A 25519-nucleotide genomic window follows, 5' to 3' on the forward strand; every position below is an offset into this window, starting at 1 on the left:
CCTCAATATGACGACCTTACTACCCGTGATAATGTTTAGCAAATATCGTTAGGTGGGCAAATGAAGTACAAAGCTGAAAAGCATTGATGACCAAAAATTCCAAAAGGTTTTGCCAAGGTAGTTTAGTTTCAAAGACAAAATCATCAAAGTCAAATAACTCACGCACAAAAACAAAATCAAAATAATATTTCAATATAATATATGTTAATACAGTATGGTCAAGAAAATATGATGACACGTAATCCTTCAATATATAAAGCTTTTAATCAAATTAGTGTGTTTCTAAAGGAACGAACTGATTTAAATAAACTAATTCCTATTTTCCCTGTAAGTAAGAAATCGTGCAATTCGTATGATGAAAGAAAAAAAATAACATGTCTTTTGCATTTGGCCAATGGCTAAATTCAAATGGCAGTTCTCCAAATCTCACTAAAGTAAAGATGAATGGAAATCACAAAAGCATCCCATGCACAGTGTTCATGCTTTTTTTGGTGAAATATCATTTTCGTACTTGTGTTTCAAAAAGAGAACGTAAGTCCTGGTATTTGTCCACATATTTCACTTCTTTTAAAATATGGTTTAAGAGATGGTGGTGAAAATGTCACTGTTTCTGCTGTTAATCCACAACTTGAGTATACAAGATGTTTGTAACTTTTTCTTTTTCCAACGAATGTGCTGGGTCCTTTCATGTTAACTTTGATTGTATATCGTTTCATTTTATATATATCTACTGTGTGGCTTAAATTAATTTCATAAACTTGTTTGTTTGCCTCAGACTTCAGCTCTCTTTTTGTGGTACTGATTAGAGAATCTCCAAGTAAGATACTGATTGTTACATCGTTAGATCCTGAATATGTTGTTGATCCGAACAAGAGGACAGCGCATAACTTACCATTAAAAGATGTTTGAAAATCAACACAGTCATACTTAGAAGTACGTTTGTGGAAATCAACTTTATTATAATTACAAACACATCTTCTAAAACGCACCCTATAATCATGATAATGTCTCTTTTGTGAAATAAAAATACTGTTGCCATTATTGGTAAAGGAACGGAAAACATTGATTGTTTCATCTGATGTCAGTAAGCCGCTGTTCGAAACATTCTCAGTAAAATAATGTTGCTTCATTGTTGGGAATCTGATCAGATATAACAAATCGCCAAGACATACCCTGACGTTGTTATATGCCGTTGGTATTTGTTGTTTGGTACATCTAAATTTTGCCCATCTAACCATTTGCTCATAAACATGTTCTTCCTTGCATCTCAATGTATCAGATTTGATAATATGTTTCACATATTCTCCTGGTAATTTCACAAAAGAAACGGATTTTAAGCAGTTGTGTCCATTTCTTAAAATATATTCTAAGGCACAAGACTTCAATTCTTCCATATTTATGCCAAAAGCTATTTTCAGAACAGTGAACACATAATCTGTGTTCATTTTTTTCTTTAAAAACCAAACGCATTTATCCTTGAGCACCTGGATGCAGTACTTATCTCCAGCAAGCAACAAAACCTCCACATTATCATAGTTTATCTCCACATCATCTGTGTAAATAAATCTGTAAAACACAAAGAATAATTCTTAAATACACATTTGTACTCTCTCAGTCTCTCGTTTAATTTAGTTAAATTCTAAATTGCCGACCTTTTTAAATATTTAAGATATAACTGTTGAGAATGGAGAAATATCGTAACACACGAATATTCAAGATATGGTGGTGGAATGTGTTCCTTAATGATTTTAGTCGATATATGTAGTTCATTAGTGTTTCTCGTTTTTTTTTATATCATAAACATTAGACCGTTGCTTTCCCCGTTTGAATGGTTTTGCACTAGTCATTTATATAGATTGCTGCTCGGTGTTAGCCAAGGCTCCGTGTTGAAGTCCGCAGCTTGACATATATTGGTTTACTTTTACAAATTGTGACTTCGATCGAGAGTTGTCTCATTGACCACGTCTTCCTATATCTATGCCATGTACATGTTATTACTTGTACAAACATTTTATACAAGTAATTACTTGTATGAAGCCATCATACAAGTTATAATAACTGGCACAGCTACAATTGTAAAAGTAATTACTAGTACAATTTTTACTGAGTAAAAAAGGCTTTTAAATGAGTTGCAGCAAATATAATTGCATACAGATTACCACCATTTAATTAAATAGGAAACTTTTGTTTGATAAAATTGTATGGAAGGGAAGTGTAATGAGTAGAAAAGTGAAAACTGTCAACGGAATCTAAAGGACGTAAAGTACGTAACTTACATGTATCTAAAACATCCAAAGAATATTTTACACTCCAATAAAGGTTAATTTCACCATTTTCATATAACTCATCACAATGTGTTTTTTGATAAATGATCTAATTAAAAACACTTAAAGATTAGTTGTATAAGTTCAAAGATATCGAATAAGTGTTAATTAGACAACTATAAATCCAAATCTAATGTTTAAAAAGTTAAGAATATAGGTTCGGCTTTCAACACTGAGCCTTGAGCACTCAACATTTACTAGAGGCCGAGATGAAAGGATATGTTACTACTTTTTTGAGGAGTTAAGGTAACCAATAAAGAGAAGGGATCTTCAAATGACCAGAAAAGGCCTTAGCTTTGATGTGTTTATGATAAAAAAAAAAAACTCTATGACTCTCTGTGGAGCGCACGGACTTGGTACAAGTGTATTCAAAATGCTATTGTTAAGAACGTTCGTGTAGTACATTGCATTTAAGGCATACCACCATCACATTGTTGACTACTTTGTCGTCCGGTGCAAACACATACCGCTGAAAGTACCTAAATTGTCTTGCATATTCTATATATATGTGTATCATGTACTTTTCTATTTACTTCTGAATTATTTTCAAAAAATGCGGTTTATGATCTTTCGATTGATACGTTTGACATGAGACCAATTATTACGTTGTCTGTCTCTAATACTATCAACAATATTCATATCAATAGTAGAAGTTTTAAATATGTTTCCTTGACCCAGTTTATTGTCATTAACTGCGACAAAGTAACATATCTAAATCGGCTAAAACATCTTCTTTTGATATGAAGTTTTTTTTTTTATATCAGATCTAGTCAGGCTGCAGTCGTTAATGCCAGACAATTCTGTAATTTTACGGGACTGTGCAAATTATTTAAGTAATTAAGTGCCCTTGTTGTTTCATGATCGTTGGTAATAATCTTATTTTTTTTTGTCAATGAATTTGACTTACTTCAACATCAACTTAAAAGAAGCCGGCTCTATATCAGCTATTGTCACCTTTCCTTTCTCTGCCAATGAGCCTTCAAACATAGTGTAAAATACACTGCTAGCACTAGCCAACATGTACGTATGAGCACAGATAATTTCGGCATGTTCTCCAACTAAAAAGATGACATCACACATTAACTGTTTTTCCAACATCAATTTCATTCTCTCTTTTAATGACTTTCCAGATTGCCAGTCCATTTCCATCACAAACTACGGAGAGAAAATAAATACATACTCATAACTATAAATCCCAATCAACATCCAATAGATATAAGAAGATGTGGTATGAGTGCCAATGAGAAAACTCTCCCTCCAACTCATAAATTTATAAAAGGTTAAGCATTTTAGGTCAAAGTACAGTTTTCAACACGGAGCAGGATTAAAATCACCAGTGCTACATGTACATGTAGGTCGGGTAAATCGCAGAATGTTGTTTTTGACCGGACTCAATTTGTGCTGTTACATCTGACAAATCATGCCCAAAATAATTTGCAAAGAATACCGCTCAAGCCGGAGCTAATAGCCGTCTTAAACTTGAACCGTGAAGGGAAAGTGGGTTTTTTTTTGCTCCGTATTGAAGGCTTCACTGTGCCTTTGAGATGAAGAACAGTAATTAGAAAGCTGTTCCTTTACTTTTTTTGTGTAATGTACTTCTGTAAAAGATTACGAACATTTACAAAAAATTGATAAAAATTTATATAGATTAGACCGTTGGTTTTCCCGTTTGAATGGTTTTACACTAGTAATTTTGGGGCCCTTTATAGCTTGTTGTTCGGTGTGAGCTAAGGCTCCGTGTTGAAGGCCGTACTTTAACCTATAATGGTTTACTTTTTAAATTGTTATTTGTATGGAGAGTTGTCTCATTGGCACTCACACCACATCTTCCTATATCTATCTAAAGGGCAATACTCCTTTTGTGTAAATCTTACTTAACTTAACATTATTGCTGCTTACAGTTTATCTCTATCTATAATAATATTCCAAATAATAACAAAAAACTGCAAATTTTCCTTTAAATATCTAATTCACGGATAGCAACCCAACAACTGGTTGTCTGATTAGGGAAAATACAGCTTTACCTGATGAACATGTTTACCCCATGTCAAATGTACGTAATGCTTTAGTTTAAGAGATATAAGTTAAAAACTGCATTTACCCCCTATGTTTTATTTTTAGCTAAGGCGGTCATGTTGGTTGGCAGGCAGGGTCGTCAGACACACTTTTAAAACTAGATAACCCAATGATGATTGTGGCGAGGTTTGGTTAAATTTGGCCCAGTAGTTACAGAAATGTGTAATTTGATATCAACAAGTACTGAAAAAACAACGAGATACGTGCATTTCTTTTACAGATATCATTTTAAGGAAACGTCTTACACGGAGATTATAGTTTTTGTGTAATTGCTTTTATATTTTCATAGTTACAGTTACTTTGGATTTTGTGGCAAATGAAGGCCTGTTTATTACGATTTTTTCAAAATAATGTAATTATCAAAACAGCAAAAGAATTAAAGAGACGTGCTTTTTTGTACAAAAGAATTAAACTAAATAAAAATATCGTTCACGGGAATTATATTTTTAATGTTTCATTGCATTTAATAGAAATTATGGATATTGCGGCTTCTGAAGCCAAAATTCCAGAAAATCCCCCGATTCTACATAGATTTTCGTTATATCACTTAAAATATATCTCTTGTTTGATAATAATTGTTTACAAAAAGCCCTAAACAATCTTTGTAATTCAAGAAATTGCCTTCTAGAGAGAAGGTGTAACTGATTAAGTCCATATTTGATGTGTACATGTGTCATATCGTTAATTCGAAACTTGTTTTAAGAAAGTCATTGCTAAAACTGTATGTAGTAATCCACTATATTCATGTATTATCTTCATGATAGTCGACTCATAAGAATATAAAAGTAAAGACTGGAGTTTTTTGACATTTCCTTGTGTTTAAGCATTGAAACAAACAAAGGTTTATACTCAAGTCAAAGAGGACAGCAGTTCTTAAGCAGTTTATTAGTATTCACAGCTCTTACTTGACTGCTGTTCTTTAACCTGAAGCTGGACAGACTGACAGACGCATGGACGGACAGAAGCACGTACGAACGCACAGACCAGTAAACATAATGCCCCTCTACTATCATAGGTGGGGCATAAAAATATAGGTCACCGATTAGTTAAAAAAGATATTTCAATGCCAAAAAATGGCATTTTTGCACCAAAGGGAGATAATTTGGATCATTTTTAATGATTATACATTTCAAAACTCATCTGGGGCCAACACAAATTGATTTGTTTTAATGTGTTTTGTACCATATGATAAAGTAACAACTAATAACAGTAATAAATAAAATTTGTAATGAAAAATAACTGTTTCATTTTTTTCCGAAATTTGTATACCCTCGAGCCTCCTTAATCAAAATGAATAAGAAATAAAATATGATTTGAATGTGCTCGTTTAAGTGTCATTTAAAACGATTGAGGGTTTTATGATAATAATACAACAAACAACAATACAATACATAAATGGGTATAATTTTGTGTTTCCATTTTTTTAATGTTTTACCACTGAGTGAGTACTTGATTAATTTCCCAAAATCCAACAAGACTTAGTAATTAAATAGTAAATTTTCACTGACTTGACTTTCCTACTTTAAAGGCATTCAAAAGTTTTGATTGCACAACATGTTTAACCTGACTAGCATATTAGGTTTGATCCTGTTGAAAGTAAAGTGTTGTCGGTTGCTGGTAATCTTATTTGGTCTTTTTTTATATTGTTTTGTACATGAATAGGGATTTTGGTTTCCATTTAAATTATTTGATGGTCTTTTAACTGACTCATACAGTGTAGGTTTTGCTCCTTGTCGAAGGCTTGTGTTTCCAGAGATATATTTAAGTAATTATGTCTCAGTTGATATCAATGATTAATGTGTTTTAATATGTAGATGTCAAGATGATTTAATAGGTTTTCGACCATGATTTCACAAAAAAAATTTTAATTTGCTGTTCATGTAAGCCTTATTTCATTCCTTGCTTTTTTTTTTTTTATCCCAGGTACAAATGTAACTGATATCATTGTGTTGTTTATATAAGACCATTTTATTGTTTACATACACTTAAATTAATAGATTAAAATTAAAATAGTTTTATAGGAAGTTTTATTAGATATTGACATAGAAGATATGATTTTATAACAAAGGCAAATGCACAGAAAAAATCTGGCAATCCAGTTTATATGAATTTTACAATTATTGACAATTTTTAAAAAGCATTTGATTTAAATTAAATTCATATTTTTGGGTTGAAGCTTTCAATTACCTCTTTAACAGTTTCTGTATGCACTTCTTCAACACTTTCGGGGTCCAGTGATGTCTTTTGGTTTTGTTGATTCTGAAGAAAAAACCTGTATCAGTATCTAATATTTATTCTGAGATCAAGTAACATGTGTTTGTCCTATTGTGCATAAAACAACATCAAGAGACTACGAAATGTAGAAGGCAAACTGGTAAAGGTGTGCATGCTAATTGGACAATCATTTTAAGTGTAAAGCATAAGACAAGTTTTGCAGTTCACCTGTTATCTTTATTTACAGCCACGGCCTGACAAGAATGGTTGTAAAAGCTCATAAGCTAAAAAGAACCTTATTGACACACCTAAATCCGTATTTATTTTTAAAAAAACTAAAGAATAGTGGTTCCCGGTAATTCCAAACTTATTAATTTCCAAAAGTCAAAATTGAACCTTCAAATTTTGTTATGACTTTTTACACATTTTTACTATTCATACATTTTTACTGTATATGCATTTAAACCAAATAAATCTCATCAATTGCTTCAGGAAATGGACGAATTTGCTGTAAATGTACATAGTTTCCAGCAAATAGACATCACTCAACGACAAAAAAACTCCCATTAAAAGTCTTATTATAATTAATAAAATATAAAATCAAAGATAAACAAGAATGCACAAGCTGAAATGTCTCGCCTTCTTTACTAATCATTGATATTATGTTGATAGTCCTAAATATAAAGCTTTATTACAACTGTCACATAAACTTAACATTAACCAAGCAAACTAAACATTGACCAATGAACCATGAAAAATAGGTCAAGGTCAGATGAGCCATGCCAGGCAGGCATGTGCACCTAATAATCCTTCCATGCAACAAATACAGCTGATCTTTTGCTTATAGTTTAAGAAAACAGACTAAAACACAAAAACTTAACACTGAGCAATTAACTGTGAAAATGAGGTCAAGGTCAAATAAAACCTGTGCGACTGATATAATGATTATAAAATATTTCCATACACCAAATATAGTTGACCTATTGCATATAGTATTAGAAAAAAAGACCAAAACTCAAAATCTTAACTGTGACCACTGAACCATGAAAATGAGGTCAAGGTCAGATGACACCTGCCAGCTAGACATTTACACCTTACAATCATTCCATACACCAATTATAGTAGACCTATTGCATACAGTATGAGAAAAACAGATCAATACACAAAAACTTAACTATAACCACTGAACCACGAAAATGAGGTCAAGGTCAGATGACACCTGCCAGTTGGACATGTTCACTTTACAGTGCTTCCATACACCGAATATACTAGACCTATTGCTTATAGTATCTGAGATATGGACTTGACCACCACAACTTAACCTTGTTCACTGATCCATGAAATGAGGTCGAGGTCAATGGAAAACTGTCTGACGGGGATGAGGACTTTGCACATGCACATACCAAATATAGTTATTCTATTACTTATAATAACAGAGAATTTAACATTTCAAAAAATCTTAACTTTTTTTTCAAGTAGTCACTGAACCATGAAAATGAGGTCAAGGACATTGGACATGTAACTGACGGAAACTTTGTAACATGAGGCATCCAGTATGAAGCATCCAGGTCTTCCACCTTCTAAAATATAAAGCTTTTAAGAAGTTAGCTAACGCCGCCGCCGGATCACTATCCCTATGTCGAACTTTCTGCAAGAAAACTTGCAGGCTCGACAAAAATCTACTAATTCCACCATTACCTTTCATAATATTTGTAGTTATTAGGAAAAGAAAATTGAGCTTGTTTAATTGAGCAATAGTTTTATATAGGGACATAACTAAAGAACAATTGAAGTGACACTTACACATTGACCTAAGGGGGAATAAGCATTGCATATAAGTTTCATTGCATTTGGTCGAAGCAAACTAATTAAGAGGACAAAGTCCTTCCGATGACCTAACTCTAAAAACAATGAAAGTGAGGCCTCCAAAATACAGCTTACATGTTTAACCTTACTATGTGTCTGTGACACTCTAAGTCAGAAGTCTATAATGGTTGTGGTTTGTTGCTGTTTTACATATTTGTTTTACATTCATTTTTTTTGCCCATTCGTTATATTAATTATATATTTTTACATTCGTCATTACAGGCCCATTAAAGCTGACTATATGGTATTGGCTTATCTCATTCTTGAAGGGTGTACAGTGACCTGTAGTTGTTAATTTCTGTGTAATTTGGTCTTTTTGGAGAGTTGTTTCATTGGCATTCATACCGCATCTTCTTTTTTTACCAAGTATATATAGATATACACATACACACACATTAAGTATTTACCTCATTTTGTGATACTTCTTCAGTGACTTCCATATCTTCTGTACCTTCTACAACATCTTCTGGATCATGATTCTCTACTCTCTGGACATTGCTATCAAACTAAAAGCAAAATAATCAAAACGTCTATAAAGAACTGGATATGTGTTTGACTTGTTAAAAATTATAATCATATATATCATGTTCTCTGCTCTTAAATTGTCTTATATGCATGATTTGTCATTTGATACACTTGTCCTAAAATAAATTTTACACCAAACGCGCACATTAATACATAATACAAAATGCATACACATTTCAAAAAATATTATAAAAGAAGGTATAATATTTTCTACATAATTACACCTTATGTAAGAATCCTGGGTTTTTATTGGTTGATAGCCAGTGTATTTTTCACCAATTCACTGTTATCAAACGAATATCGTTCATTTTTTAACTCCGCCGGGGTATTTGCCAAAAAGGATTTGCCTTTTTTACCCTCTCTGCCGTGGTATTTGCCAAAAAATACTCTATCCGACTGGACGTTTGTAACGTCACGATCATCAATGCGTTTTAGAACATTAACATTCGGTGTAATTAAACAGATTTCTCTAATTTTTGTGCTATTTTCACATTTCCTGACCGGTGTGAGAAAAATATTTCTCCTCACTAGTGAAAAATCTGATCTCGGCAAATGATTAGTCGAAATTTGATTATGACGTCAAAATGTTTTGTATTCTTCTCAATTTTCCTATTGTGACGTCATGAAAAAAGGCGACCTTGCCTGATGACGTCGCATATAAAGAGCACAATTTTCTGAAAATCTTTGAAAAAGAACGATAAAAAGCATTAGAGAAACAGATTCTGACACTATAACTCGTGTATTACGATATTTCTCCACTCTCGACAGTTAAATTTTATTATTTAAAGGGCTCGGCAAGCCTCGCGCTTTAAATAATAAAATTTAACTGTCTCGAGTGGAGAAATATCGTAATACACTTGTTGCAGTGTAAGAATCTATATATATCATGTTCTTGAGGGGTATTTGCGAAAAATACCAGTCTTGAGAATGAATTTCCCTCGCCTTACGGCTCGTGAAATTGAACATTCTCTCGACTGGTATTTTTCGCAAATACCCCTCCTTAACATGATATATCTGTTTAATATTCCTTTTGAAAATCTGCGCATTGGCATACAATTCATTCATTTTTCATGAAGGTTACAAAAACGTATAAATGCTAAATTCCTACTCAAACTTTTTTTATACTCATGAATAGCTTAATTTCGATGTTACTGAATTATATAAATATTTTTATAAATTTCATATTGGTATAAACTGAATGGAATCCTCGCTAAAACATTGTATTATATGGACACATCTGTCTCATTTGGGTACTCTTGTTTTTACTGGGTTGCTGCTCCATTGAAATATAGCAACATCTCCTTAAAGTCATTATTATGGCAAGGAACAATTTTTTTTATTGGTATATTCTGGTTATTGTATAATGATCAGATATATCATGTTATGGAGGGGTATTTCATTTAAATAGTAAAATACCAGTCGAGGGACTAGAGGGAATTTTGGTCCAAAGACTGGTATTTTTATCAAATACCCCTTCATAACATGATATATCTGTTTAATTACACTTAATATATTTTGATTGAAACTGTCTGTACAGAGAAGGGATTTCAGAGTACTGCATGGGGGAATTATGCATGTACTAAATTAATAGTACATGCGTTAGTACAGTCTTTTTGTAACATCATGGTATCTATATGTACTGGTAAACGTCATTGTTATTCCATCATTAATTTGAATAGACGTCTTTTTTTCCAATTGAAATCTGACATTTTTGTTGGAAAAGTTTTTGGTTTAACACAATAAATAATGCTTAACAATGTTGTATTTTGATTTTAATAATTTTGGCAGGAAGACGCCCGCGAGGGTAAAAAAGCAATATTCAATATGGCAACTACCATATAATCATACAAAGCAACTAAATTGTTTTAAAGTGCCAGGTACCAAAGTTACCCCACACACTAAAATGAGTTTAGCTCCTTTAATTTTCTTTTGATTTAAATTTAAATTCATATTTTTTGGTTGAAGCTTTCATTTACCTCTTTAACCGTTTCTGTATGCACTTCTTCATCACTTTCGGGGTCCAGTGATGTCTTTTGGTTTTGTTGATTCTGAAGAAAAAAACTTGTATAAGTATCTAATATTTATTCTGAGATCAAGTAACATGTATTTTGTCCTATTGTGCAAAAAACAACAAGAGACTACCACATGTAGAAGGCAAACTGGTAAAGGTATGCATGCTAATTGGACAATCATTTTAAGTGTAAAGCATAAGGCAAGTTTTGCAGTTCACCTGTTATCTTTATTTACAGCCATGGCCTGACAAGAACGGTTGTAAAGGCTCAAAAGCTGAAAGGAACCTTATTGTCACACCTAAATCCGTATTTATTTCAAAGAACTAAATAAATTGAAATTGAAATCTGATATTTTTGTTGGAAAATTTTTTGGTTTAACACAATAAATATTGCTTAACCATGTTGTCTTTTGTTTTTAATAATTTTGGCAGGAAGACGCCTGCGAGGGTAAAAAAGCAATATTCCAAATGGCAACTACCATCATGGTATTTGAGGCAAAATCGTACAATGCAACTAAATTGTTTTAAGGTGCCAGGTACCCAAGTTACCCCACACACTAAAATGAGTTCAGCTCCTTTAATTTTCTTAATATATATTTTGACTAAACATTTGACCCTTTGACGAAAATATCAAATAATTTGAACCAATCACTTTATCAGAAAAATGTCATTCATTGTATAGCAGTTTGACAAACAATAATTTTGTTCAATGAAAAGTTCAATTGATTTTTTACAAAATTATCTCCCTGTAATGTTAGGTACCACCTGAATTAAGGAGCACCAATACTGTAACATACCTCAATCTCATCTCGAGGCCATAAGGCCAAGAACCCACCAGTATGTAAAGTACCAAGTCTTTCTCTTTTCTGAATTTCTTTAGAAAGAAATTTGGCTCTTTCTGTCTTCTCCCACTTTTCTTGAAATACATCAATGGCATATTTGTCATCTATAACCAAAGAAATTTGATTAATATTCAAATGTCAGTGTATTCTTGAAAAATTGACTAATAAACCATAGGCCACTGTTATGCTAATCAAAACACTACAGTATAAACATCTAATTAATAAATGCATGTTTTCTACTGAATTTTTTTCATCCAGACTCAACTTGAAAACAAGTCCTTTGAGTCCTCTTTTTAACAAGAGGCTCTAAAAACCCGTGTCGCTCACCTTGGTCTTTGTGCATATTAAACTAAGGACACATAGATGTTTTTTTTACAAAATTGAGTTTTGGTGATGGTGATGTGTTTTTAGATCTGACTTACTTTACTGAACATTCTTGCTGCTTACAATTATCTCTATCTAAAATGCACTTGGCGCAGTAGTTACAGTTGAAAATGATTTGTAAAAATTTATGAAAATGGTTAAAAATTGACTTTAAAGGGCAATAACTCCTTTAGAGATCAATCGACCATTTTGTTCAAGTTGACTTATTTTTAGATCTTATTTTGTTGTACATTATTGCTGTTTACAGTTTCTCTCTATTTTTAATATACATGTAATTCAAGATTATAACCAAAAGCTGCAAAGTTTTCTTAAATTACACATTCAGGGGCAGCAACCAAACAACCGGTTGTCTGAATGGTCTGAAAATATCAGGGCAGATCGATCTTGGCCTAATGAACAATCTTATGTAGTTCGATTTGCTCTAACTGCTCTGGTTTTAGAGATATGAGCCAAACACGGCATTTTACCACAAGAGACCAAAATGACACAGAAATTAACAACTATAGATAATTGTACAGTCTTCAACAATGAGCAAAGCCCACGACGCATAGTCAGCTATAAAAGTTCTCAAATGACAAACAAGAAAACTAACAGCCTTATGTAAAAAATGAAGGGAAAAAAAACTGTAACACATAAAATAACGACAACCACTGAATTATAGGCTCCTGACTTGGGAAAGGCAAATACTTGTATAATGTGGCGGGGTTAAACATGTTCGCAGTATCCCCCTAAACCTGGGACAGTGGTATAATAGTACAACATAAGAACGAACTATAAAAATCAGTTGAAAAATGCTTAACTCATCAGATTGAAAACAAGAATGTGTCCAAAGTACACGGATGCCCCACTCGCACTATCACTTTCCATTTCAATGGACCATGAAATTGGGTTAAAAAATCTAATTTGGCATTAAAATTAAAAAGATCATACCATAGGGAACATGTGTACAAGTTTGGAGTTGATTGGCAATCATCTTCATCAAAAACTACCTTAACCAAAACATTTGACCTGAAGCGGGAAAGACGGACAAACGGACGCACAGACCAGAAAACATAAAGACCCTGTATTGTCATAGGTGGGGCATACAAATAGAAGTGAACGTGGCTGGGTACTTGGACATCCCAACAACAAAAAGACACTAGGAACAGATCTGAGAGTAATTCAATGCATTATTTCAACTGGCTTAACAGTTTTTTTTCAACTTAACTAAGTAAGGGGAGATGAAATTAATTAAAAGAGGGACGAAAGATACCAAAGGGACAGTCAAACTCATAAATCGAAAATAAACTGACAACGCCATGGCTAAAAATGAAAAAGACAAACAGACAAACAATAGAACACATGACACAACATAGAAAACTAAAGAATAAACAACACGAGCCCCACCAAAAGCTAGGGGTGATATCAGGTGCTCCGGAAGGGTAAGCATATCCTGCTCCACATGTGGCACCCGTCGTGTTGCTTATGTGATAACAAATCCGGTAAATAGTCTAATTCGGTAGGTCACATTCATGAAAGGGAAAGGGATTGTAGTTACGACGTAAGGAACATATCCAATATCATTTGTGAAACGGTAATTCCATAACGGTCAACCAACTCGTGATGGCGTCCGTAAAATTTAAGAAGGCATGATTTCAACTTCACCATTTGGAATTCTTGGTTTAATAGCTTCCTTGTGAGCAGCAACCCGCTATCAAGAAAATCATGATAGGAAATGCAAGCACGGGAATATCGTATCAATTGGGAGATATATACCCCGTATGCAGGTGCTGCTGGAATGTTGCTACTTAGAAATGGAAGTTCACAATTGGAAAGCTGAAATCATCTCTTTTGTCGTGAAGTTTTGTTTTCAACCGACCCTCAATGTCAATTTTTAGATGTAAGTAAAGATATGAGGCCGACTTAATCACAAAATTTTGAATTATTTAGTGAAAATCATCTATATAGCGGAAAGTAGAGTTAAAAGATATCGCTAACTTCTTAAACATAGGAATGTATCCATGATATATATAGCATCCTTTTCAAATTACAAAGGGACATATAACTTTAGACAGTGGAAGTGGGTCTCATCCAAATTCAAACTTAATCAGTGTTTGAAAGTATTATATATAAGCATTATGTAATTAGACCCAAGACCATGATGACCCAAACTTTGCATTATAATTCTTTTTAAAGCATATGTATTACATTGTTTACTACTCAGTGGCGGATCCAGGGGGGGGGGGGGGGGTGTTCCGGGGGTTCGAACCACCCTTTTTTGGGCCGGTGAATGCATTTGAATGGGAGCATATAGTTGGAACCCCCCCCCCCCTTTTTTTACTCTGTGTTGGAACCCCCCTTTTTAAAATGGCTGGATCCGCCATTGCTACTTACCATTAAGACACAATATTTCACCAAATAGTTCCTTTCTTCCATATTTCACATTCAAAGTTGTTGAGACAGTGGGCTCTTTATCAGTGATAAGATGTCGTCTTTCAATGACTGAGGTGTAACCGTCAAGATCAAATAAAACCAATGCAAACTTTGTCATCCTGGATAAAAATGATCATTGTATTTTAATACTGGCAAGAGAATATCAAAGCCCTAATACACAGAATAACTAGTCACGAAGAGTGATGGAAATGATGGGATAATTAGCAAAATGTTATATTGTTGTCCAATCTTATTGCACCTATTTTAAAAATTATGTTTTTCACCTAGAGAGCTAGTCTTTTATCCAACCTAATAATTCACTACTATAATAACCAACTATTTATTCTCGTGGTCAGAGGAAGAAGATAAACTTATTATTTATAACAATATGTTTGGCTTCAGACCCAGACGATCTACTATAGATGCAATAGTTGTACTACATGGAATTATTACTTAAAAATATACATGTAATACTCTTCAACAGAAGAAATCAAAGTCCTTGATAGCACTTCTGGAAAGTTTACAACTGTAGCTGTGTATTATTCCAAAAAGGTTATAGACGTGTATTATTTCAAATATATATTTCATCACAGCTTTGATGTTTTAAACTAAACCATTGTCTCGTCAGTAATTATCAAATATCACTTTTTTTCATGTTTATCATAAAAAGTTTTTTTTGTGTTCTATTGCAACCTAAAACTGTAGATCTAAAATAATGAAATATATAGAAAGCTCTGTTAATTTCTTTAAGTACCCATGCCATGTCAACTTCAAGGGCATGTGAATTAATATAAACGAGATTCACTTTTTGTCTAGTATCGAGTTGCGAGTTACAAAATTCGAGTTGCGAGTTATTAAAGTCGAGTTGCGAGTTACGAAAGTCGAGTTGCGAGTTACGAATGTCGAGTTGCGAGTTAAGAAAGTCGAGTTGCGAGTTACAAAAGTCGAGTTGCGAGTTAAGAAAGTCGAGTTGCGAGTTACAAAAGTCGAGTTGCGAGTTAAGAAAGTTGAGTTGCGAGTTATGAAAGTCGAGTTGCGAGTTAAGAAAGTCGAGTTGCGAGTTAAAAAAGTCGAGCTGCCAGTTAAGAAAGTCGGGTTGCGAGTTACAAAAGTCGAATTGCGTAAAAATGTGGAAACGAAACTATTTGAATTGTTTGGTGTAACTTTTTAACATTTTGGAATGATGATTGCTTATAGAATTATATACAGTATGTTTATTTGTTTTGTTGTTTTGACTTCATCTAGTCTCTTGTAAAAGTAAAATGGATTGCTAACATAATCACTACGTATAGTATTTTCTGAAGATGCAGATAGCCTTTTGAAATACGGCGGATGGGTCCGTGTAACACTTATCAATTCAAAGTTTTAAAAAGTTTTGAAATTTTAGATTTTTGGAATTTTGATCAAAGATTTAAAATATCAAAATTTCAAATTGTGTAAAAGTTTTGAAATTTTGAAATTTTAACCAAATTATTAAAATATTAAAATTCTAAATATCGTTTTTAAATTTGATAATTTAGGAATTTGATCAAACTTTTAAAATACTAAACCGTACGTGCAATTTTGATTATTTCACTTTTTGAAAGTTTAATTTTTTTAATTTTTGATTAAAATATCAAAAATAGAAAAGGGGCAAAAAGAGGGGTACATGTAAAAAGTGAAACGAAATAAAAGCGGAACAAAACGAAACAATATGAATTGAAAACATACTGAGACTTAAAAGTGTGTGTATGAAATAAAACCACAGACAGACAGTTGTAAGCGTTGAAAAATTGAATGACAAAATAAATATTTCTCAAAAGAAGAGAGTTCATTTTAAAACCCGACGTACGACTCTGATATTGGCCATTTTACTTGCTGGTTTTTGTAGCACCCATATTTTAGGAGAAACAGGAGTAACAGTAAAAACTGAAAATCTCGCAGTAGGTCAAATAGTATGGTTAGGTTGAGCATGTATATATATTTTTTCTACTGAACTCTAAGCAATAAAAAGGCTCAATACACGGTATATTTATTTATCTCTTTTGATTTCAATTGTTTCTGTTTTGCTCTACGACTTCTTACTTTCTGTAATCATGTTGGCTAAAGAATATAAAGATGTAAATATCACTGAAAATACACCTATGTCGTGTAATTGCAGTAATTCAGAATACACCTATGGACCAATTTCCCATGTTATAACAGGAGACCTTAACATCGTTCGCGACCGAGAGTTAAAATCATTCCTCAGTAAAGGACCTAAATATCGTCCCCCGTCAACTATTAACTGGAATGAGTGTCGTAATATCATCAACGACTCACTCCGCGCCTACTGTTTGAAATGGGTAAAACGGGAAAAAGCTGACAAAAAATCTTTGGACTCTTTTTTTAATTCAGTAATGAAGATAGTTGATATTCGAATACAACATTTTAAAGAACATTTTACCCTAAACAAAAACTATAAAAACCCTATTTCGCGTATCAAAAATAAACTAACAGAACTAGCCAAGGAATTTGTTTTTGTCCCGGCTGATAAAGCTGCTAATAATATCATTATTGTTTGACGTAAATTTTATATAGAGGTTCTGCAAAAGGAAATCACGAATTCACCAACATTCCAACTGACTTCATTTTCAGAAAACGACATCTGTAACAAACATAAACTTTTAGCTACTTCTTTACAAGCAGAACCAAACACAATGAAAGTCCCAACTATGTACTGGCTTCCGAAGCTGCACAAAAAACCTTACAAATATAGATTTATTTCATCTTCCAGCCATTGTTCAACTACTAAATTGTCTGTTTTACTTACTAGTACACTTGGTACAATAAAAAACCTGATAATAAATTGTTCAAATAAGGCCTTTGAAAATAGTGGAATTAATTACTTTTGGAGTGTCAAAAACTCGTTGGAAGTACTTGATAAATTGCATGCATATATTGGTGATTTTGAATCTGTTCAAAGTTTTGATTTTTCTACCCTATATACCACTTTGCCTCATATTCTTATTAAGAAAAAATTCACATCCCTAATTAACTGGGCATTTAAAAACAGTCGGAAACCAGGTTGAAATAGAACAAAAGAATCGAAGCTCTCTATTAGAGAAGGCGATAAATGTTTACTGTATTGTTTACTATAGTGACAAATTTTTAAAAAGTTAATAGAAACAAACAAAACTGCAATTTTCTTCTCAATTACGAGGTGTTTTATTTCAAAAACACCATTTGCATAAGTTTTCAATTTATCTAGTACATAGTTAAGCAGAACAATTAGATATCAAGTCGACGACATGGGTATCTTTCAAGTTGGATGACAAAAATGCATAACCTCCGATTTTTTTGAAAAAATTACCACGGACGGAAAAGATATCAATCTATTAGTTCAGTAATTTTCGTGTCTGCCCTTCCATTATGTGACTGAAGAAAAAATTCCAAAAAATAAGTAACAATTGTATCGAAAAGAGAAAATCGAGTGCACCTTTTTATGTTAGGGCGTGTTTGAGTTGAGTATTTTGTATTGATATCGTTCAAAGTAAGAATATTTCATACATCGTCTCGCTTCAGATTCTATCATTTTTATAAATTAAAGCTACAGGTTGACTTTATAACACAAAAAAATAACAGTACTAAAAGATGAAATATATGGGTCAAGTGAAATACCTATCTAATGAGTCACACAAACAGGGAAGGTGTGTTCGAATAGCTATTTTTTACTGAAAGTACTTGACGACAGTCTTACAAGTTGGATGATGAAAATGCATATCTTCGAAAAATTCTATTTTTTTGTGTGTGATAACTAGGGTTTATAGTCTTCAACCACTAAAAAAATCTAGTCTGCCCTTCCACGAAATATTTAATTAGATTTTTTTTAAATGTTTATGATTGTTCGAAAATTCCACCTAACAACCGATCAGACAATAGTTTTAAGTTGAATCAATGCAGACAAGATCATTAACTAATGCTCATTAGCTAGTTGATACATTTGTCTTTTAAAATATAACTGACATATAAGGATCGTATTGGTGCAATGTGGATAAATTTATCGGTTTCCAAGAGCAAAATTGGTAGCGCGTCATCGCTACAATGGCTTCCATTTTTACGATTGTGAAAATGAACTGGCGTAATGGGGAGATAATTTTGACGAAGTAGGATCCTGACTGAAAAGTCGGAATGCGAGTACATATGTTCAAACTCTTTTAGATCATTTTTTAGTAGCAATAAACAAAAGAACTATGTCAATTGGACATGCTTTGATACTATTTATGCACTTGAATTTTTACTTGATAACATTTTTGTTCGCTTTGGAGATTCCGTATATCGTCAAGTTATTGGAATTCCAATGGGGACTAACTGTGCACCACTTATTGCGGACCTGTTTTTGTATTGTTATGAGTTACAATTTATGACTAAAATTAGCAAAGACCCATCAAAACAACATTTGATACAAAAATTTAACAATACTTTTAGATATTTGGATGATATATTGGCTCTAAATAATGACGACTTCAGTATGTATACTAAAGAAATTTATCCTGTAGAACTTACTTTAAATAAAGCTAATGATAACAATGACCACTGCCCTTTCCTCGATCTTGATATCTATATCATAAACGGGAAGCTTAATACAAAAATTTATGATAAAAGAGATGATTTTTCATTTCCTATTGTTAATTATCCATTTTTAGATGGTGACGTTCCCTTGTCACCATCTTATGGTGTTTATATATCTCAACTTGTACGATTCGCTCGTGTATGTAACAATGTATTAGATTTTAGCGAGAGAAATTTATGTATTACTGAAAAATTATTACACCAGGGTTTTCGATATCACAAACTGGTCAAAACATTTACTAAATTTTATCACCGGTATAAGGAAATAATTCGTAAATATAACTCAACATGCAGACATCTTATACGTTCAGGTATTTCACATCCAAAATTTTATGGAAATATTCTTTATAAAGCACAAAAATGTCAGTATTCTCCTCAGAAACTAACAAAACCTTTAAATAGACTTATTAAAAGGGGATATAGTTACGATACTGTTGTCAGGTCATTAAAGATTGCATATTTTGGCTTTAACATTGATTCACTGATAGGGTCTTTGCATCGGAACTAAACACATTTATTTCTAAAAAAACAGTTGTTGGCATGACACGGGTTATGTTCTTCTCATATATTTTATGATAGTATGATACTAAACCCCTAACGGGAGGGATTGTACCTGATATTCATATGATGAAGACATAATCTTTCAATCAGTTTAATTGAGGTCTGGAGCTGGCATGTCAGTTAACTGCTAGTAGTCTGTTGTTATTTATGTATTATTGTCATTTTATTTATTTTCTTTTGTTACATCTTTTGACATCAGACTCGGACTTCTCTTGAACTGAATTTTAATGTGCGTATTGTTATTCTTTTACTTTTCTACATTGGCTAGAGGTATAGGGGGAGGGTTGAGATCTCATAAACATGTTTAACCCCGCCGCAATTTTGCGCCTGTCCCAAGTCAGGAGCCTCTGGCCTTTGTTAGTCTTGTATGATTTTAAATTTTAGTTTCTTGTGTATAATTCGGAGTTTAGTATGACGTCCATTATCACTGTACTATTATGCATATTTTAGGGGCCAGCTGAAGGACACCTACGGGTGCGGGAATTCTCGCTACATTGAAGACCCATTGGTTGCCTTCGGCTGTTGTTTGCTCTATGGTCGGGTGGTTGTCGCTTTGACATATTCACCATTTCCTTTCTCAATTTTATATCATTTCATGTACATTATGAACGATCATCTTTAATGTTTTAATCTGTTCTTTGTAAGTTGTTGGCCCTAAATATTCAGCTTTGAGCGTTCCCTAAGAAGGTCGATCAAGAAAATCGCTTCGGTCGTAACTTTTAACGTTATGTTTTCATTTTTATCGGTTGTATGACGATATATATCTTATCTACGTTGAAATTAAGATTACTAAGATCAAATATTAGTAGATTGGAGCCAAGATACTGTTACAAGGTATCTACAAAAGCTCATCAACTTATAGCTCTGGTTTTGTAAAAGTTGAAACCTTTCATATCATATATAAACATATACCATAAACATTATTTTCACGAGCATTCATATGTATGTAATAGTTGCCGCTGTACTACATTAGGCGCCCATCTAGCATTCATATTTATGTAATAGTTGCCGCTGTACTACATTAAGCGCCCATCTGTCCATTTGTAGGTGTCAGCATTTTGAAAATTGAAAATTCTTTTCAAAAGTTTATATCAGCGATAAATGGTAATCTTTTGGGGAAATCCAATATATAGATAGTCACTTTTTTTTTACTTTGATACTATCACGAGGGGCTTCGATAATGGTACATTAAAATATTCTGATCCCCAATTTGATGAAAAAATAATATTCTGTGACAGCAGAGGACAACAGAAAAATTCTGAATCCAAATTTTCTCCATGCCTTATAGTGTTAAATTTTGAACCAGACAAGTTGATTAATAGCGATGAAAAACTTAATAAAATTGTTAAACAACCACACCCCATTTTAAAGTTAAATGGTTTCTCCCTTATAGACAAAGTTTGGATTGGTAATTTTATACGTAGCTCCATTATGGGTCCTAAATCAACCACTGTTTTTAAATAGTAATTAAAAGGAAAGGGATTTTTTTGTATTAAGGGATATTATTGTTCCGAATTTGCATTTTGTTACTTGAGCATTTTTAAGTTATCGTACGACAATCGACTTTGAGCAAACTAAAAGAACACATGTGCATCCAGCCAAAATGGGGCGTGTAAAGAGAAGCCACACTGTCAGCTGCATGATGGATTTTTTTTCCATTATTGGCCGAACACCAATGTTGCTCTAGAAAAAACAGTACAATGTAAAACGCTGAATTTTAAGTAAAGAATTCACCTACGGAACACTGAAACTGAAATTTGAAAGTCAAGAAAAATCTCGAGAGAAAAATAAGAACCGAAACAATTAAAGAGGTGTTTGGCCAAAGTTAAGTTAAAACATATCAAAATCCATCTATAAGGGCTACTTTGTCCTAGGGAGTTGAATCCTACATTTCTTCGTAATTTGTATGTTTACAAACAACCTATTTCAAATTATCGATTTTTTGTTGTCAGTGACAAATATTTCATGAATGTTCCGGAACAAATTAGCAATAAGTGCATCAGGGAGAGAGTGTGCATAATGAAGACATATAAAACCTTTCAATTCATGAGGTCTGCAGCTGGCGTATGACAGTAACTGCTAGCCTTATATATATAGTAGTCCTTTTTGTTAATTTATTGTCATTGTCATTTTGATTAGCTTCTTTTGTTTCCTATTCTGAAATAGGACTTGTATTTCCTTTTCAAGTGCGTTTTACTGTTCGTTTTACTGTGTGTTTTTTTCATTCTTTGTTGGCTAGAGGTATAGGGAAGGGTTGTGATCTCACGAAACATATTTAATCCCGCCGCATTTGTGCGCCTGTCCCAATTCAGAAGCCTCTGTCCTTTTAAGTCTTGTATGATTTAAATTTTAGTTCATTGCTATATTTCGGGAGATTAGTGTGACGTCTATAATCACTGAACCATTACACTTTTTTGCCTAGGGGCCAGCTAAAGCACGCCTAGCACAACGTGCATTGCGACGCTATACATTAAGTATTCCTTCCGTATCATTTCTTGGAACTGAAATATACCATAAAAGGCAATATCTTATCGTCATGCAATCGATAAAAAAGAAAACAAAACGTTTAAAGTTGCATGCGACCGAAGCGCTTTTTCTGGATCTACTTTCATCAGGAACGTCAAAAAAGCGAATAATACTAGAATCATATTCAAAACAGTGTAGCTGTGGCCATTGCTTGACAACCTTACAGTATCCCATTGACTGGGGCAGATTAGGTGAACGTGTGTCTGCAACGACAACTGCTCACTACTTAATTATTATAGAATTGAAACTGTGGGGTCACCAAAGGTTCTTAACGCCTTTAATATTAAAATAGTTCGAAAAATTAATCAGGAATAACTTTATGTTTTGATTAATATTATTGATATAAATCAAAACATTGTGTTATTCCTGATTAGTTTTTCTAATTTCTTTATTTAGGTGTTGAGAACCTTTTGTGACCCACAGTTTAAGTGCCTTTAACAATTACATAGTGAGCAGCGGTTGTTACAGACAAACGTTCACATAATCTGCCCCAGTCAATGGGATAATTTAAGGTTGTCAATCAATGGCCACAGCTACACTGTTTCGAATATGATTCTATTTGGTTTACTCCGAGTTTGTCAGTTTTCACTGATAGTTCTAAATGTTGGGCACTGGGAACACCAAATAGCTCTGAATTATTTATCTCAAACGCTAACCTTATATAAGAGATTTAAATCAACTTATTTGATTCCGGTTAAAATAGGTTTAATTAGTTAGGTTTTTTTTATAGATGCACAACCTTAAAATTTCAGGATACTGTTATCCCATGTGATGTCTAATATGTTTCATAAAAAAACCCGACTTCTTCTTTTCATTATTTATTTTGTAATTAAAAATGATTTGATATATTTCGTGCTATTTATTTATAACTAAGAATGATCGTTATCAGAGCCGTGTTTACATCAGTGTTTACAGGTACCCCTCTTTTCGTCCCTTTTCTATTTTTGATATTTTAAATCAAAAATTTAAAAAATCAAACTTTCAAAAAGTGAAATAATCAAAATTGCACGTTAGGTTAAGTATTTTAAAAGTTTGATCAAATTCCTAACTATCAAATTTATAAACGATATTTAGAATTTTAATATTTTAATAATTTGGTTAAAATTTCAAAATTTCAAAACTTTTACACAAATTGAATGATATTTTAAAACTTTATTCAAAATTTAAAAAAAATCAAAATTTCAAAATTTTTTAAAACTTTGAATTGATAAGTGTTACACGGACCCGGATGGCTTGCAGTTTTATTATTGAGGGCCCTCATGGGGTTTTTGATTATGTGATTACTTGGCCGTTTTTTTAATGATTATTTGATTATTAAGCCAAATATTTCATGATTATTTGATTACCTAGGACTGTATTTTTAGTTTATGATTATTTGATTACTAAAGATAAGCAAATATTTAATGATTATGTGATTATATTGGCAAAAAAATGGTGATTATGTGATTACTAGGACCCCCCCCCATGAGGGGCCTCATTATTACTACATTTCATAGCTAGCACCGTCATATCAAACGTAAAGGTAGATAACAAGCAAACTATAATAGTACATATATGTAAAAGACCGGGCCCCTTCTGCAGATTTCGTTTATAGTGGGGTTTTTTTTTGGAGCAGCTGCAGAGCCGGGCAATATTCGTTAGGGACCGCAAAATTAAGTCTTTGGCAGTGACACTCAAAATTATGTACGTAAAAATCATATTATATCTACATTGGCTAGAGATGAAGGGGAAATGATGGGCGTGAATAAAACCAGTTTAAACCCGCCACATCTTTGTGTCTGACCTAAACCAGGAACCTTTAGCCTTTGTTGCTCTTGTATATTTTTTAATTTTAGTTCATCTTTATATTTAGGAGCATGGAATGGCGTCCATATTCTTGATCTAATGAACGTTGTGTATCTGGGCTTTCTCGGGGATCCATCTAGGTGTATAATTTCTCGCCGTGTTGAAGACCCAATAACCTTTGGTTGAATTGTATATTTTGGTTGGGTTGCTGTCTCTTTGACTCATTCTCCGTTTTTAATTCTTTAGTCTATACATGTAGTTGTCAAAGATACTATTGTAAAAACTACATTTGCACCATATTATAGTTAAGATTTAAATGGAAAGTTTTAAAAGTTTATTGTTACATCGTGAAGTTTTTTTTAAGTATTCCTCCGGTAGTAGTAACTTATATATTCATACTTATAAGTAACATATAAAACTGAGTCACTTAGGTTTTTAAATTATATATATATAGTGTTCACATTTTTAAGATTGCCAGTTATGGGTTAGTAAAATGTTAGTTTTTTAAAAATTCAATTTGTATTGTTTCACATTTTTCATGTTTGGGCCGTTTATAGCAGACTACAAAGAATGGATTTTGAAGGCCATGCGGTTGTCTATGGTGGATTTAATCCACTTCATTTAACCTTGATGGTGCCTCATTGCCAATCATTCCACATCTCCTTATTTTTATATAGAGGAAATGATTATGTAGTTTTCTAGGACCACACATCAGTATAGTCAGTTAACCAGTGTAAATAAGTACGTCCGACGTGTTGCTTTCAATTTTATTTTAATAAACTTTTGGTTTAACTATTATGTATAGTGCTTTTTTTTAGTTTTTATGATGTCGTTAATTTATAGCAGAACTGAGCTTACCATTATTAGTGGTTACTGGTACTACATAACCGATTCTGGAAATCAGCAGCGATGTAATAAGGAATATCTCCAGAAATAGTTTTATGAAGAAACAATAATTTGTTTTTCTGACATCTATTCTGGAGGGAATCCCAACCTAATTCATTGTACAGAGTTTCATTTCGAAGCCCAGTTACAATTCTAGCAGCAGCTTGTTGTACTGACTCAATTAGATCTGATTCTTCTTTTGTGCAGTTATCCCGAGTTATGTTCCCATATTTCAAAATAGGCCTTATAAATGCAATATAAAGTCTTTTCGGAGACTGTCTATCAATCTTATGTTTTAAATATCTAATAATATTAAGACGTCTACAAGTTTTTGCATAAATATACTGTAAGTGACTTGACCATCTGACAATAGATGATAGGATTACACTTAGATGAGTATGTTCTGAGATATTTACTAGTATCATCTGCAAACAGTTTTATTTTGTTTGTAACTACATCTACAATGTCAGTCACAAACAATAAAAGCAGAAAAGGGCCCAAGATGGACCCTTTAGGGA

The 25519-nt window shown here is 32.8% G+C and overlaps 1 protein-coding gene across 1 annotated transcript in view; it reads right to left on the reverse strand.

Moving 5' to 3' along the window:
- Positions 1 to 258: 258 nt before the first annotated feature.
- Positions 259 to 25519, reverse strand: part of LOC143057437 (BTB/POZ domain-containing protein 6-B-like) — a 34171-nt gene continuing 8910 nt past the window's right edge. The window contains exons 2-8 of the mRNA XM_076230742.1: positions 14616 to 14773; positions 11814 to 11962; positions 10982 to 11053; positions 8888 to 8986; positions 6588 to 6659; positions 3232 to 3479; positions 259 to 1566 (exon numbers count right to left, since the gene is read on the reverse strand). Of these exons, the coding sequence (XP_076086857.1) occupies positions 519 to 1566; positions 3232 to 3479; positions 6588 to 6659; positions 8888 to 8986; positions 10982 to 11053; positions 11814 to 11962; positions 14616 to 14772 (1845 nt within the window). The 5' untranslated portion in view covers position 14773 and the 3' untranslated portion in view covers positions 259 to 518. The remainder of the gene's footprint in view (positions 1567 to 3231; positions 3480 to 6587; positions 6660 to 8887; positions 8987 to 10981; positions 11054 to 11813; positions 11963 to 14615; positions 14774 to 25519) is intronic.

Source organism: Mytilus galloprovincialis, chromosome 13, assembly GCF_965363235.1.
Source record: "Mytilus galloprovincialis chromosome 13, xbMytGall1.hap1.1, whole genome shotgun sequence".
Classification (NCBI taxonomy): Eukaryota; Metazoa; Mollusca; class Bivalvia; order Mytilida; family Mytilidae; genus Mytilus; species Mytilus galloprovincialis.